This window comes from Agelaius tricolor, unplaced genomic scaffold (genome assembly GCF_023055355.1).
Source record: "Agelaius tricolor isolate 1412-34295 unplaced genomic scaffold, bAgeTri1.0.p SCAF_6, whole genome shotgun sequence".
NCBI classification, from domain to species: domain Eukaryota; kingdom Metazoa; phylum Chordata; class Aves; order Passeriformes; family Icteridae; genus Agelaius; species Agelaius tricolor.
This window is the reverse complement of record NW_027269266.1, coordinates 52,758,135-52,771,359: the sequence shown is the minus strand read 5'-3', so window position 1 is coordinate 52,771,359 and position 13,225 is coordinate 52,758,135. Positions and strand designations below refer to the sequence as shown.

The window sequence follows — 13,225 nt, the reverse complement described above, 5'->3', positions numbered from 1 at the left end:
TCTTTGAAATAGCCGAAGTCATAATCTGAAGTTCACATAAAAATAAAATAATCGAAAAGCCTTAGAAAGGCTTAAACCCTGCCCTGAAGGGAGATATGGCCTAGCAAGATACCAGCCATGACCTTAATGTAACCATTGAGTCCATCTGTTTGCTTGAAATGTTGAAAGACTAATAGCAGATGGGGAACAAATGTGAGGCTCAGAAAATCAGAGTTTCAGCTGCCTACTGAGCTACATTTTCTTGGACTCTGCATAGTTACACTGGAGGCATCTGTATTTTTCAGTAGAGCAATGGAGAAAGCATAACAGAGAATTCAAGTTTGTGATTCCTTTTGTAGGAGAGAGATTTAAAATATGCAGTGCCACACAATCTGCTGGCTACTTACAGGGAACACTGAAAGATATACTTCTTGTAAGCTCTTACAAACATATCTCAGAACCAATCATGCAGGGGACTGCACATATGTGTATAATTATGCTGGGGTAAGAACTTCCATAATCCAGTGAACAGTCCATTTAAAAAAAAATGCATTAACAGCAACATAGGCACAGAATATTCTGAGTTGGAAGCAGCACTGAGTCCAGCTCTAAAGTGAATAGTCCATAATACAGGAATTGAACCTACAACCTTGGCATTATTAGAATCATGCTCTAACCAACTGATTCTGCACCACTGACATGAATTTGATTTTAAAAGTTCATCTTCCTTCAGTTAGTATGACACTTAACATATGACTAACACCTGATGAATGTTTCAGTGAGGGCATGTTGCATTCTGCCTCCATTCTGCTTCTGCATTCACGTGAAACAGAACGAGAAGTACTGGTCATGAAACTTTCCAATACTAGCAGCTGGGCAGTGTAAAATAGGCTGAATCACTCAAGATGCTTCCAGTTCTACTTACCTACCAGGCTTCTACAGTGTGGAAGACATTTAGAAGGGCTAGATGCCATCAAGAAATCTTATCAAATTTCCGCTACTTCTGTCAGTTTTGTGTGGGCCCACAATGTCCATGACCAATGACTGAACAAATCACGATAGCAATTTCTTGTGCTGTTCAATGACAAAGACAGTTTGCTGTCTCTCTGAAAATTAGTATCCCATGAAGAATGCAACATCTACCTGCAAGTTGTAGTCCTGAAGAATTTTCACTAGTGAGTCTCTCAAATTAGGAATCTCCATGCCTTCCTTAATGCGGTGGATCAAAAGAATAGGATCAACATGGGTTCCAATATTGTTCAACAAACCAGTAATAAAAGCTGTGAAAAACAAGAGGCAAAGAAATTAAGAAAAACAATCCAGCACAATACCTGATTAAAGGATACTATGGTGACAAGCTACTTGACAGTTCTCTAATAAGTGAAAGCACTAAGTCTCTCTTACAGTCTTTGTATGTTTCTTGCAGCTGTATTTACTTGAATACAAGCCTGTGGGAAAGTGAGGAAGATACAGTCTGGCAACTTACAGAACTTTCAGCGTATTCAGCACAGTTGTAACTGAGTCTCCAGCACAAACTCACAAGTAAATCATGCATTTTGATTCAATAAAAAGAGCACTCAAACAAATAGTGTTTAACTACTAACTACTTTATGTGGTAATTCCATTCCCAGTTCCAGGGTATAAGAACAAACTTTCAAGCACCTAACCTGATTTCAATGTGTTTCTAATCATTGGTGAGAGCGACATGATAGAAGTCTTTTGCTCTTTGAAGAGCATCTGGGTAAAAAAAAACCAGAATGATGACTCAAGGCTGTGTTTTTCCTTCAACCCCCACAACTGAGGAATATCAGTAGAGCTGCTCTGCACACAGGCAGAAACTGTTACATAGAGTTACTGAGAGAATTTTGTATGCTTTGAGTCCCTTTTGCTCTAAAGGTGTCACTGACTTTAGTGATGCATTCAAGTATGGGAAATTTGAGAATGCCATTCTTCTTGAGGTTTAAAAGATTCTGGTCACTTCTTCCTTTCAAAATTAGCAACCAAGGGATGAAAAGATACATATTCTGACACTAATTCTACAAGACTCTCAATTCCCTAGAAAAGAGGTCCCAAGAGAGACTTTACAATCTTGATTTAAAGCCCCAGAAGAGCTTGCAAAAACCCATGGAGTAGATAGTTAAGAAAATTCTCTGTTTTCTTAGTCATTTGAACTTTGAATCTGTCTCCTTGACAACAGTGATGCTTCTGTTTCTGAGTCCATCTAACCTTTTAACTTGGAGTAGCTATTCATATAATGAATGAAAGGCAAAATGCACTCATTATTACCAATCCTACCTTTGTAACACAGAAAAAAATAAATTAGTTGTTTTACTGAGGGAAGAAAGGTGTAGGCTTTTCATTTTCAGAATCTCGAAGGGAAGCAGTTGTAATAAAATAGTATGCAAAATCCTCATCAAACCTGCAGACTGTGTTTTGAGGCTGTCTAAAAATGAAGTCTCATTCTGCTAAACTAAAAGCACTACTGTCCCCTTGATTTATCATTCAGGACATAATTATGCAGAGCTTATTCAATGTTAAGCCTCTAACTATTCATTGTGTAGCACACCCTCACACTGCCTTACTGCAAGTTTTTATGCACAGTAGGACAGCTGTGTTGTCCTTCACAAACTAGAAAACTTCCCTGACCATACAAAAACACCTTCTCTAACATACATGTGAACAATTCAATCCTTTATTTGCAAAAGCATTACACACATGCAAGCTTCCCAGAAACTATCCCACTTACGTGGTTTGTCAATAGAATATAAAATGAGATCTTCCCAAAGTTCTCCATCATCTTGTTCCTTGGCAAATTCAATAGCTTTATCTACATCTTGCAATTCTTCCATTATCATCTTCAAAGCACTGCGGCTATTACCCATTCTGCCTGGAAGGAAAAATAAGAGACTATAAATGCTAATTGCTCATCATGTTCAGTGCTCTTCCAATAGGAATTTTCTAAGCCTGAAGTTGACTCAGACTAATTCAACTAAGACCCAATCTAGTCTATTCAGATGTAGGAATGCAAATCAGTATAATATGAATAAGTGCTTGGAGCAGTTTGCTGGACTGGGACCTGGAGGCTTTCTCAAGGATGTGTTGGGTCTTTTTTGGGGTTCTGAACTGCAGCAACATCTAACATGAGGGGGAGTGTGTGTATGTGTAGAGATGTAAACTATAACGTGAAATACCTGCTTCAAGGGCCCACATGAGCCCTCTTAATTTGCAGTAAATATAGCACAACTTACACCCGTGAAAAATAAGAGGAAACAGGAAGAAGTAGCAGAAAGTATGAACTATTTCCAAAATAAATTTATTAGTAAATCTTACTCTCCACTGGACTGAAATGGTCCACACAATATTCTTCTTACTGAACCAGAGATTGTTTAAAAAATATTTACTATTTTGTTCATGACTAATACATAAACATACATATAAGTCTTCTAATGCCTCTCATTCAGAGGTAGATTTCTTGGCTAGCTTAAGGAGTTAATTTACAACTAACTTAATGGAAAAAATGATAGAAAGCAACATAAGCAAATCTTTCATCTCAGCAAAAAATAATACCAAGCTTCTAAGATATATTTAGAATAAAACAATTGTTTAATTTATCCTCTCTTTTCAAAACCAACAGTATTACTCTTCTCTTGGAGATTGTATCACAAATAACTCCCCACCCAACTTGCTCCCCATAGCCTCTGCAACACTTCCAGAACCCCAGAAGAACACCAAGTAAAAAACAAAGTAACACAATATATGAAGTTAAGACATCATATCCATCCAGTGCTTTGTTTTATTTTCTAAGTCATGTTATTTGGTTTAGATATTAGACAATATATCTTCATACCATAAACTTTATTACAAATTTAAAAGTGTTGTAATTGATCACATTTATTCTGAGTTACTTACTCAGAAGATAGACTGTCTCCTCTACAAAGTTCCTCTGCTGGCAGATCTCAAGAGCCTTGAATGTAAGGGAAGAGAAGAGAGAAGAGAATATATGGAAACTATGCAACATGAAATTTTATTGATCACAAATGCTGCAAGAAGCTTGAAGTGATTTTTCTATGCAGTTACATTATTCATTTTGACAGGAACGCAGCTCCCTTAATAAGCACTGCCAAGTCCTCTGGCCTTAATTAAAAAGACAAACTCTGTGACTTCCATGACTCTCTTTAAAATAATTCTCTGAGACTGAACAAATCTGGGGACAGAACAGGTATTTCAGTCTGGACTATGTCAATCTCTGCCTTTAATTCTACTGGCAACTTCTTTATTCTCCCTCCAAAAGTTGGTTAATACAAAACATTAAGGTTATCTACTACCAAGACTTGCTTCCTGTGGGCAGTCTTACGAAGTCTCTAGTGATGGAAGTGTGCTTGACATTCATTAATAACACAAGGCTGAAAATCTCTTCAGGGTAACCAGAATGGTTTCAGGAGAGAGAGTGCCCTCCAAATTTTGTACCAAGAAGACAATGCAAAATAACAAATGTGAAAGAATATGGAGAAAGCATTTCTTGTAAATTTGGTTTAAAGACCTGAGGGCTAAGTATCTTCAGCAGCTACAGAATCTGTGTGTAGTTGGAAACCAGCACAATTATAAAAAAGAAACTGATTGCCAACAAGTTTGTAGTAAAAGGAAATCAGCAGGGCTGGTATGCCATAAACAATGCCATGTCTGTTTCCAATTTGGAAACAGAAAGCAAACTCAAGATTCATAGTGTTCCTGTAAAGACAACTGTTCACCAACCTTCACACTTGGAAATCAAAGTTTTAAATACATAAAGTATAGCTACAATCAAAGATGAGGTAGGAATTTACTTTTCCTTCCAATCTCATTATTTCAGAAGGGTTACTATGAAGATTAGAGGTATGGACAACAAATTTTGGGCTAGGGGTAAGCAAATTACCAACTAGATACTCCAGGTGAAGGAAGGTATGAATAATACTAATAAGTTATATACACAGCTGACAGCCCTCTTTTTCCTCTCCACTTAAAAGGTAAACTACAAAGCACCAGGTATTCAGTAGTTCTAGATACTGCCATTTCCTGACTGTCATGCTCCCTCTAGAGGAAAACAGGGAACATTCCTACTTCTCTTGCAGCTCATTTTTAAAACGTTTGCTAAACTGCACTTGACTAAAAGTGGCTTACTTCTAGAGAGCACAAATTATTTCTTCTTGATGAGTTTATAATTTCATTAGAACAATAAAAAGAGCAGATTTTTTTCTAACAGAAATTGCTTTTTGCAATTTACACACTGTGTTGGAACTTGCTTAATAGGAAGTGAAAATAGCAGTAACTGGGAAATTCTTAGTCCCATTTTCAATTTCTTAGAACAAAGATCTGTATGTCACAAGAAGTGTTATTATACAGCATGCATGGTAAGAAGTATAATTACAGAATTAATAGTATCTTTTTGTCTCTTAGCTTCTTACTGAAAGATGTTAACATTTTAACATCAAGGTTAGAATCACACATTTTTTCTGACAGTCTCTCTTGCCTTTGGTGATTACTGCACCACATGTTCCAGAAGCTGATGGGTCTCTGACCTATTCTTGCTCAAAGCCTGTATCTTCAGCAAAGCAATGCCAGCAATGAGCATCAGTTTCACACAGCACTTTTCTGCACCACCTGCCACTAAAGATAGGAGGCTGGACGTGCAATAACTAAAATTAATTTGCCTCAAAATTAAACAAAAATGCAGGTAAGGTTTTATACATAAAACCATGATCACATGAATAACACATAAGGCAGAAACTAAGAATCATAAAATTAAAACAAGTATGCCAATATTGTAGACCAAAGTTTCTGGCTGGAAACCTCTCAGGCTCACTGCCTAAACTAGTCAATCGAGTTTCAGATAATGGTTTCAACAAATCCCAATTCTCCAATCTAAGAATGTATAATAATATAAGAACGTATTTTCCAGTAGACAAAAGCATGCAAAACAAGAGACATACCAGGAATGGTACTAGTTTTCTTTGGAATGTTAACCATGTAATACAACATTCAATATTACACTTGAAAACTACTCTACTGTGTCATCATTATAGCTGCATATGGATAGGCAAGGTCTGCTCTGCTCAGCCATTAACAGCAACAAATACAAATAATAAAATACTGACCCATCTAAACCAGAAAACTTAGAATTTCCATTTGTTTCACAATAATTCAGGCAGGGCAAACAACTCAAGATTGGCCTTACCTTTATGCATTTTGTAATTTGACAAGAAAGAGCAAGGAAGGAAGATGGAAACTTGGTACTCTGTAAACCTCAAGTGTATTAGCCAAATTACAAAGACAAAATACTTTTAGCCCTGTTAGTTCAGTGATGTATATTGTGTATATTATTCAACAGAAACTTACAATAAAAAGATAGAATAACTACAGTTACAGCTACTGGTTTTTCAAGATCTAACACTGACAGCTCCTAGATTTGGCAAAATGATTGTCAATTTCTTGAACCCATAACCTACTGTTCAGTCAGGCTAAGCACTGATGAGTAGATATGTTGTAGCTAGAACTGTAGTCAGAACTTCTGCATTAAAAATACCCATCAATTCCTGCCCTGTGAACTGAGAGAGGGAAGTCTCAGGTGTCATCAGCTCTGCAAACCAAACTGCAGGTGATGGTCACAAACTTAAAGGATCCCTCATATTGGCAGTAGAGGGCAGTACCAGACACGGCTTGAAATTCACAAGACTACAAGCTACAGACCAGGACCTTAATAAAAATCAAGGACTTATGCTTAGATTTTTGGGGCTTACCTTCTCCAGTGGGCAGTGTGTGCTGTCTCTGAGAAATGGAAGTAAGTTTGGTCGATCATATTCAGCATAAAGACTGATCTGTTTCTCATGATATCGTTGGCCTTTATGGTGGTCTCTTTTGAAAAGCTTGTGTAAATACTAGGAATCAAAATAGAATCAGATTTCAAACTCACTTATTCAATATTATTAATGGAATAATAGAAACTCCTGAGTTGGAAGGGACCCACATAGATAAACAAATTCCAGCTCCTGGCCCTGCACAGGACAGCCCCAGGAACCACACCATGTTCCTGAGAGCATTGTCCAAATGCTTCTTGAACTCAGATAGGCTTGATGCTGTGACCACTTCCCCAGAGTCGAAGACTGCTCCAGTGCGCAGTCACTGTAGTGGGCAAAGCTTTTCCTAATATCTAACCTAAACCTCCCCTGACACAGCTTTATGCTGTCCTTAGGTCCTGTCACAGGTCAACGGAGAAGAGATTATGCCTGCTGATGCTTCCCTTGTGAAGAAAGTGTAAATGCTGCAAGGATTCCCCTCACTCTCCTCTTCTCCAGGCAGAACAAAACCAAGTGACCTCAGCTGCTCTTTGTGTGGCTTCTCCCCTAGACCATTCAACATCTTTGTTGCCTTCCTCTGTATGCATTCCTTCTGTAAACTGACAGTCTGTCAGTTGCCTTTGCAAAGCTCTTAGGCTGTGGACTGCACTTTTCATAGATCTGCTTCCCATAATCAGATCTCTAACCCATAAATCATCTCGTCACCAGATGAACACCTGAGCCCTATCTGTAATCAGCAGCAAGTTAAACTTCCCTCTCTAATACAGCCCAAGCCCACAGTCACATATTATGTGATAACAGTGATACTGTTATTCGGTACAAACAAAAACAATTCGACAGTGTATGAAGTTACAGCTCCAGAAAAACAAGCAATTCACTTTCTCTATGGATCAGCAAAATGTATTTTAGAGCTGCACCCACCAACCAATCTCATTATTGGGTAGGGAAAAAGGAGGAATAAAAACAAGAAGTAATTGACCAGGAAAGAAAAGTGCCTACAGTGCTATAAGGAGATGTTAATAAGCCTGCATTACGTTATCAAATTCTCACAGGTACACATTTAACTGTGAAGAAGTTATGGCTATGCTAAAGAGGAAATTGGCAGAAGTAGCCACTTTGATGATTTAAGACATTTCAGTGTCAGGTTCACTTTGACAAGATAAACACACATGTAAAAGGTATGTCCAGCCAAGAGTTTACTCAGCTCAACTTCAAATCAACAGAATACAGGAATACTTACCACATGCTGTAACTCAGGCCTGTTTTCTAACTCTTCAACAACTCTGTCAATCTGAAACAAAACAAACCTGTGATAAACATCACATTTACAAGACTGTAAAAAGGACAGGTCATAAAAGCTAGCATTGGACTGCCGTGCCATGAACTTGTTATACTCACAGAAATTTTATCTTCATTATCCAAAAGCATGTCTACTGCTTTCTACAACAGAGAAAGAGAACTTAAGTAGGTAACAGGCACACATATTTTCTTACCCTCTATACAGTATTATGCTTATTCATGGACGGGTGTCAGATGGACAGATCTACTCTTTTCAACAACAGAAATTCAGAGGGCAATTTACATAACACCAGCATATCCTGACAGCACAGCATCACAGTATTCTTCCAGAATACTTCTCCTAAGTTCCCTCATTAATAGCAGTAAATGCTGTGCACCTACACTGCAGGTGAAGTATGCCCACTGAATCACCATCAGTCACAAAAAGCTATTGCCAAACGATGTAGAAATACCATTTGTTCTCAAAAGAGAATTGCAGGGTGATGACTATGTAAGAAACACACAATTCAACCTGCCTCACAACTGGATTCCTCCAAACTACCTGGAGACCAATACCATTAATCCAGCAGACAAGACCATGTAAGCCAAGTGGCCACCAGGATTCAGGTTCCGCTTCCTCTTTCAAGAGCAAACTTTTGCTTCACTTTCACAAAATACCAAACCACAGATTCCTGATACTACTTATTCTATTAAATTAAACAAAAATTATACTTTTTTTCCTCCATGAATGGAGAAACACGGGCATACTAAAGATGATCACCAACAGTAGAGATCCATATTTTAGCTACAGCGCTTAAACAACTATTGCACTGAAAAAAGAGATCTACTTGGTTATCTTCCCAGTGATCACACCAAAATTAATTTGCTCGGATTTTAAAGCCAGCTGGAAAGAAAGAAGGTAGAATTCAGCATGGAATAAACACTTCCTGATTTTTGGAATTAAGGTTGATAACCTTGTAAAATTTCAGAAGCAGATTAATTTTCTGTGGTGAAAGGAAATGGCAAGTACATTTAATATATGCTTAAATAAATTCACTATCTCCTTTCTTTGGCTTATTAATATCATTATTTGATTCAAAATACAGAAAGAATAACATGGTAAAATGATACTCTGTGTGAAATGATAGTCAATGTTGTGACTTGAATCACAACAATGTTCTCAAATGATGCGGACACTCACTTTTCTCACTGAGAGTGACAAATGGAAATAGAAAGGAAACAGAAATAGAAATATGAAGGAAAAAAATAATCCTTGGGTCAATTATTTTGCGATCCAGGCAAACAATCTTCCTTATCTCAGAATGTATCCAGATGTAGCAAACACACTCTCTGCCTCAACATCATCTATAGATCATTTATTTTTAATCTGTTAAATTGTATTTAGAGGAAAGTGAATATAAAATCATTAGGATCACTATACCTCTGAATCGAAATCCATGAGCAGGACAATTTTGTCTCTGATAGAACTGAAGAGATTGTGCTTGTGGATTAACTGGAAGACATCTTTGTGCCTTAAAGTTAGGTAGATTTCTAGGGCTCTGCCATAGCGCTGATCGTAAGTGTACCTGATAGAAACAGGATTATAAAACATGTAATATTACATACTTAAAAGTAGGAAAATCATTTACGAGAGAAAATATAAACATACTCTAGTATGTAAAACTTGAATTTATAAATATCCAAACAGACCTGTGATTCATTTTTGTAAGGGGAAATAAACATCAGGTAACATTAATTTCACCTCTGTTTATATTGGCCTTCATTTGTGTTTGGACCTGCAGTTTTCTGCATTTTCATTCTCCATTTTCAACTCACAGGGGAAGACATACAAAATGCTAGCGTTTCAATTCTTGGAAACCAACTGGAACACTCTTCAGAGCTTAAAAAACATTGTTCTCTTAGAACTTTTGGACAGATTGTAACATAGAAATAGACAGTAATTCTTCTTTCTTCAAAGAAGCAGTGAGAAAATAACACAGCGATCAGGCTGAGAAACTCAAAGAGCTTTATCCCTGTATGAAGTGACTAAGAATCAGATCAGTTTTGGCACATTTTCCAGTCACATATTTCCATCCATGCAGTAATCCTAAATACACTACTTCTTAAATAGTGGGCAAAATCCCCCACCATTTTATTTTTACATGGGTAATTCTGAAATGTGCACTTCAGAAAAGAGGTTTCCTCTGACAGCATGTAGAGGAATGTTAGTTATTTACTTTGGAAAGAGGAGCTGGAAATCCAATCTCATGCTTAACAATTTGCTTCTATACTCGATGTGAACATTACAAGGAAGGGCAAAGAATTGCTAAGCTGTGCAATCAGCAGAGTGGAGAGGAGAGAAAGCCAACACTCTGTAGATGCAGCAAAGAAGAGAGCTAAACAAATACGAATAAACTGCAGTACACTATTTTAAGTGTACTTTTTGTAACAGGAGTTTAAAACTGTACTCACAATTCTGCAAGTGTTCGTAGCAAAGTCCTGTTCTGTGGATCTTTCTTCAGGTGATCCACTACAGCTTGAACTATGATTGTGTTGTTGTACAGATCTCCAGGCCATTCTTTTATTAGCGTTGCAAACCCCTAAACATATAAGAGATTGTAACAGAAATACAAAGAATGGCCTAAGGAGCATTTCAAAACATCAAAGCTTCAGCTAAGCCTCTGAGATGACACCTGCTGTCCCTTAACCTTTAAGGAAGTTTCATGTGCCCACAGACATGTACAGTACAGAACACAGATTTTTTCCTTCTTAGGACAATGTTATTATGATTCATGAAGCTGAGTCTTTTTCAGGTGCTGTAGGCTTTGCGCATCACCTCAACCACTTATGCTACATTAAAAAACCTAAAAATAACAGTCTAATAAATAATCAATCTTACAGTATTCACATGCTTTGAAGAACAGTCTATTTATTCTCTTAAAATTAAAATTCAACATTTAAATATTGTCATTATTGTGGAACTGTGCACTGATAATCTGTTTGAATACATCAGAGAATTTGCTGTCAGAATTCTTCAATGCTAAAGATATTTGGCTGGCAATAACCATGGGACACGTTGATGTGGAACACATCAGGCTGCAGTACCTCATAGTCGCTTTCCAAAAATTCATGCAGGACCATTTCATAGATCAGAGGCTTCAAAACTGGATCTCGTCTTGGCAAGTAACGACTAATTGCCTATAGGAACAAAGAGAACAAAGTGTCAGATGGTGAATGACATGTAACATCCTGGTACACTGAAAAAAAAATGTTGTGAAACAAAAGAACAGGGCTATACACAAAACATGGCCCCTGGTGATCACTGGAAACCTTATAAACTTATACTTGTAAGCAGCACTCAGAAGTTATTTACTTTAGGATTATACACACTGGAATTTTATAACTCACTTGAAAGAATTATCATTTGAGAGACAGGTGGCAAGATACTAATTAGAATAGGAGAATCAGCCATTGTCCTTAAGAGACCAGTAGTCAATTAGAAAACAAAACCCATAAAAGACCCCTCAAAACAAGAATGTTTTAAAAATCCATTTTGTTAAGTCTTAGCCTTGTAAAAAGGTATAAGGATTCATTAGCTGAAAAATGTGTTGGAGTGGATTGACCCTGACTAGACACCAGGCACCCAACAAAGCCACTTTCTCACTTCCCTCCACAACTTGACAGAGGAGAAAAAATATAACGAGGGGTTCATGGGTTAAGATAAGATCCAGGGATCACTCACCAAATACCATCATAGCAAAACAGACTCACATTTTGGACAGTAATTGAATTTTTTAATAACCAAACCAGAGCAGGATAATAAGAAGCGAAATAATCTCAAAAACACCTTCCCTCATCCATTCCTCCTTCCCGGGCTCTACCTCCTTCACTCCAGAAACACAGCAAGACAGAGAATGGGTATTGATTGACAGGGAATGATTGTCAGCTCATCACACATTGCTCCTCTCGCTGCTCAGGTAGAGGAGTCTCCCCTTCTCCAGTGTGGGGTCCCTCCCACAGGAGACAGCTCTCCACAAACTTCTTTAACATGAATCCATCCCATGAGCAACAGTTCCCCATGAACTGCTGCAATCTGGGCCACTCTTCCATTGGATGCAGTCCTTCAGGCGCAGTCCGCTGCAGCATGGGCTCCTACACAGGCTGCAGGTGGATCTCTGCATCCCCTTTGTCCTCCATGGGCTGCAGGGACACAGCTGCTTCATGGTCTTCACCATGGCCTGCAGAGGAATCTCAGCTCTGGTGCCTGGATCACCACCTCATCCTCCTTCTTCCCTGACCTTAGTGTCTGCAAAGTTGTATTTGTATCTCATATTACCAACTCAGTTCTTCTCTGGTCACAGTTACAACTGTGCAATATTGTATTTACAACTGTGCAAAGTTGTATTTGTATCTCATATTACCAACTCAGTTCTTCTCTGGTCACAGTTACAACTGTGCAATAACTTTTTTTCTTTGTTTTTATATCTGTTATCCCAGAGGTGTTCCTATCATTCCTGATTGGCTTGATCTCAGCCAGCAGTAGGTCCATCCTGGAGCTGGCTGGCATTGGCTCTGATGGACATGGGGGAAGCTTCTGCCAGCCTCTCACAGAAGCCACTACTGTAGCACTCCCACTACCAGAACCTGATCATGCAAACACAATATATGTGTAATTTTGAATTATGACTTGTGTTGGGGTCACCACATTCTATGAAGGGCTATTTTTACATACCCAATTGAAAATTAATTTGAAAATATATCTCTCCATGAAAAGGATGAAGGCATGTGATCTGTTACTGTATAGAAGGTGTTAAGGAATTGCATTCCAGCAAGCAAGAGATGAGAACCTGCCAAAATAAATTAGCTCATACCCTGGAATTTCAGCACAGCATCTAATTAGCACTACTGTTCCATGCAACTAGAGGCCAAGATTATTTCCATCTGCCAAAATAAATCCCACTGCTACTAGCTGTCTGGGGACTTAGGGTTTGTAGCTGAGGGACCAACACCAGTGAAATTCCTCCAAACACTCAGAGATGTTGCCTGTTGCCCGCTATTGGCACATGGTACAATAGCATTTTGTTACTGAAGTTGTTTGAACAAAGCAGGAGAAAAAACATCTTACTACATTTTAGACC

General features: G+C 38.0%; 1 protein-coding gene across 2 annotated transcripts in view; it reads right to left on the bottom strand.

The window, feature by feature from the left end:
- The window catches only part of VPS41 (VPS41 subunit of HOPS complex), a 114,783-nt gene that overhangs the window by 13,757 nt on the left and 87,801 nt on the right, over positions 1-13,225 (bottom strand). For both annotated transcript variants that reach the window (XM_071429816.1, XM_071429818.1), the window contains 9 exons: positions 11,193-11,285; positions 10,560-10,687; positions 9,529-9,673; positions 8,208-8,249; positions 8,050-8,100; positions 6,753-6,890; positions 3,889-3,943; positions 2,726-2,866; positions 1,123-1,259 (listed from right to left, as the gene is read on the bottom strand). In XM_071429816.1, the coding sequence (XP_071285917.1) occupies positions 1,123-1,259; positions 2,726-2,866; positions 3,889-3,943; positions 6,753-6,890; positions 8,050-8,100; positions 8,208-8,249; positions 9,529-9,673; positions 10,560-10,687; positions 11,193-11,285 (930 nt within the window). The remainder of the gene's footprint in view (positions 1-1,122; positions 1,260-2,725; positions 2,867-3,888; positions 3,944-6,752; positions 6,891-8,049; positions 8,101-8,207; positions 8,250-9,528; positions 9,674-10,559; positions 10,688-11,192; positions 11,286-13,225) is intronic.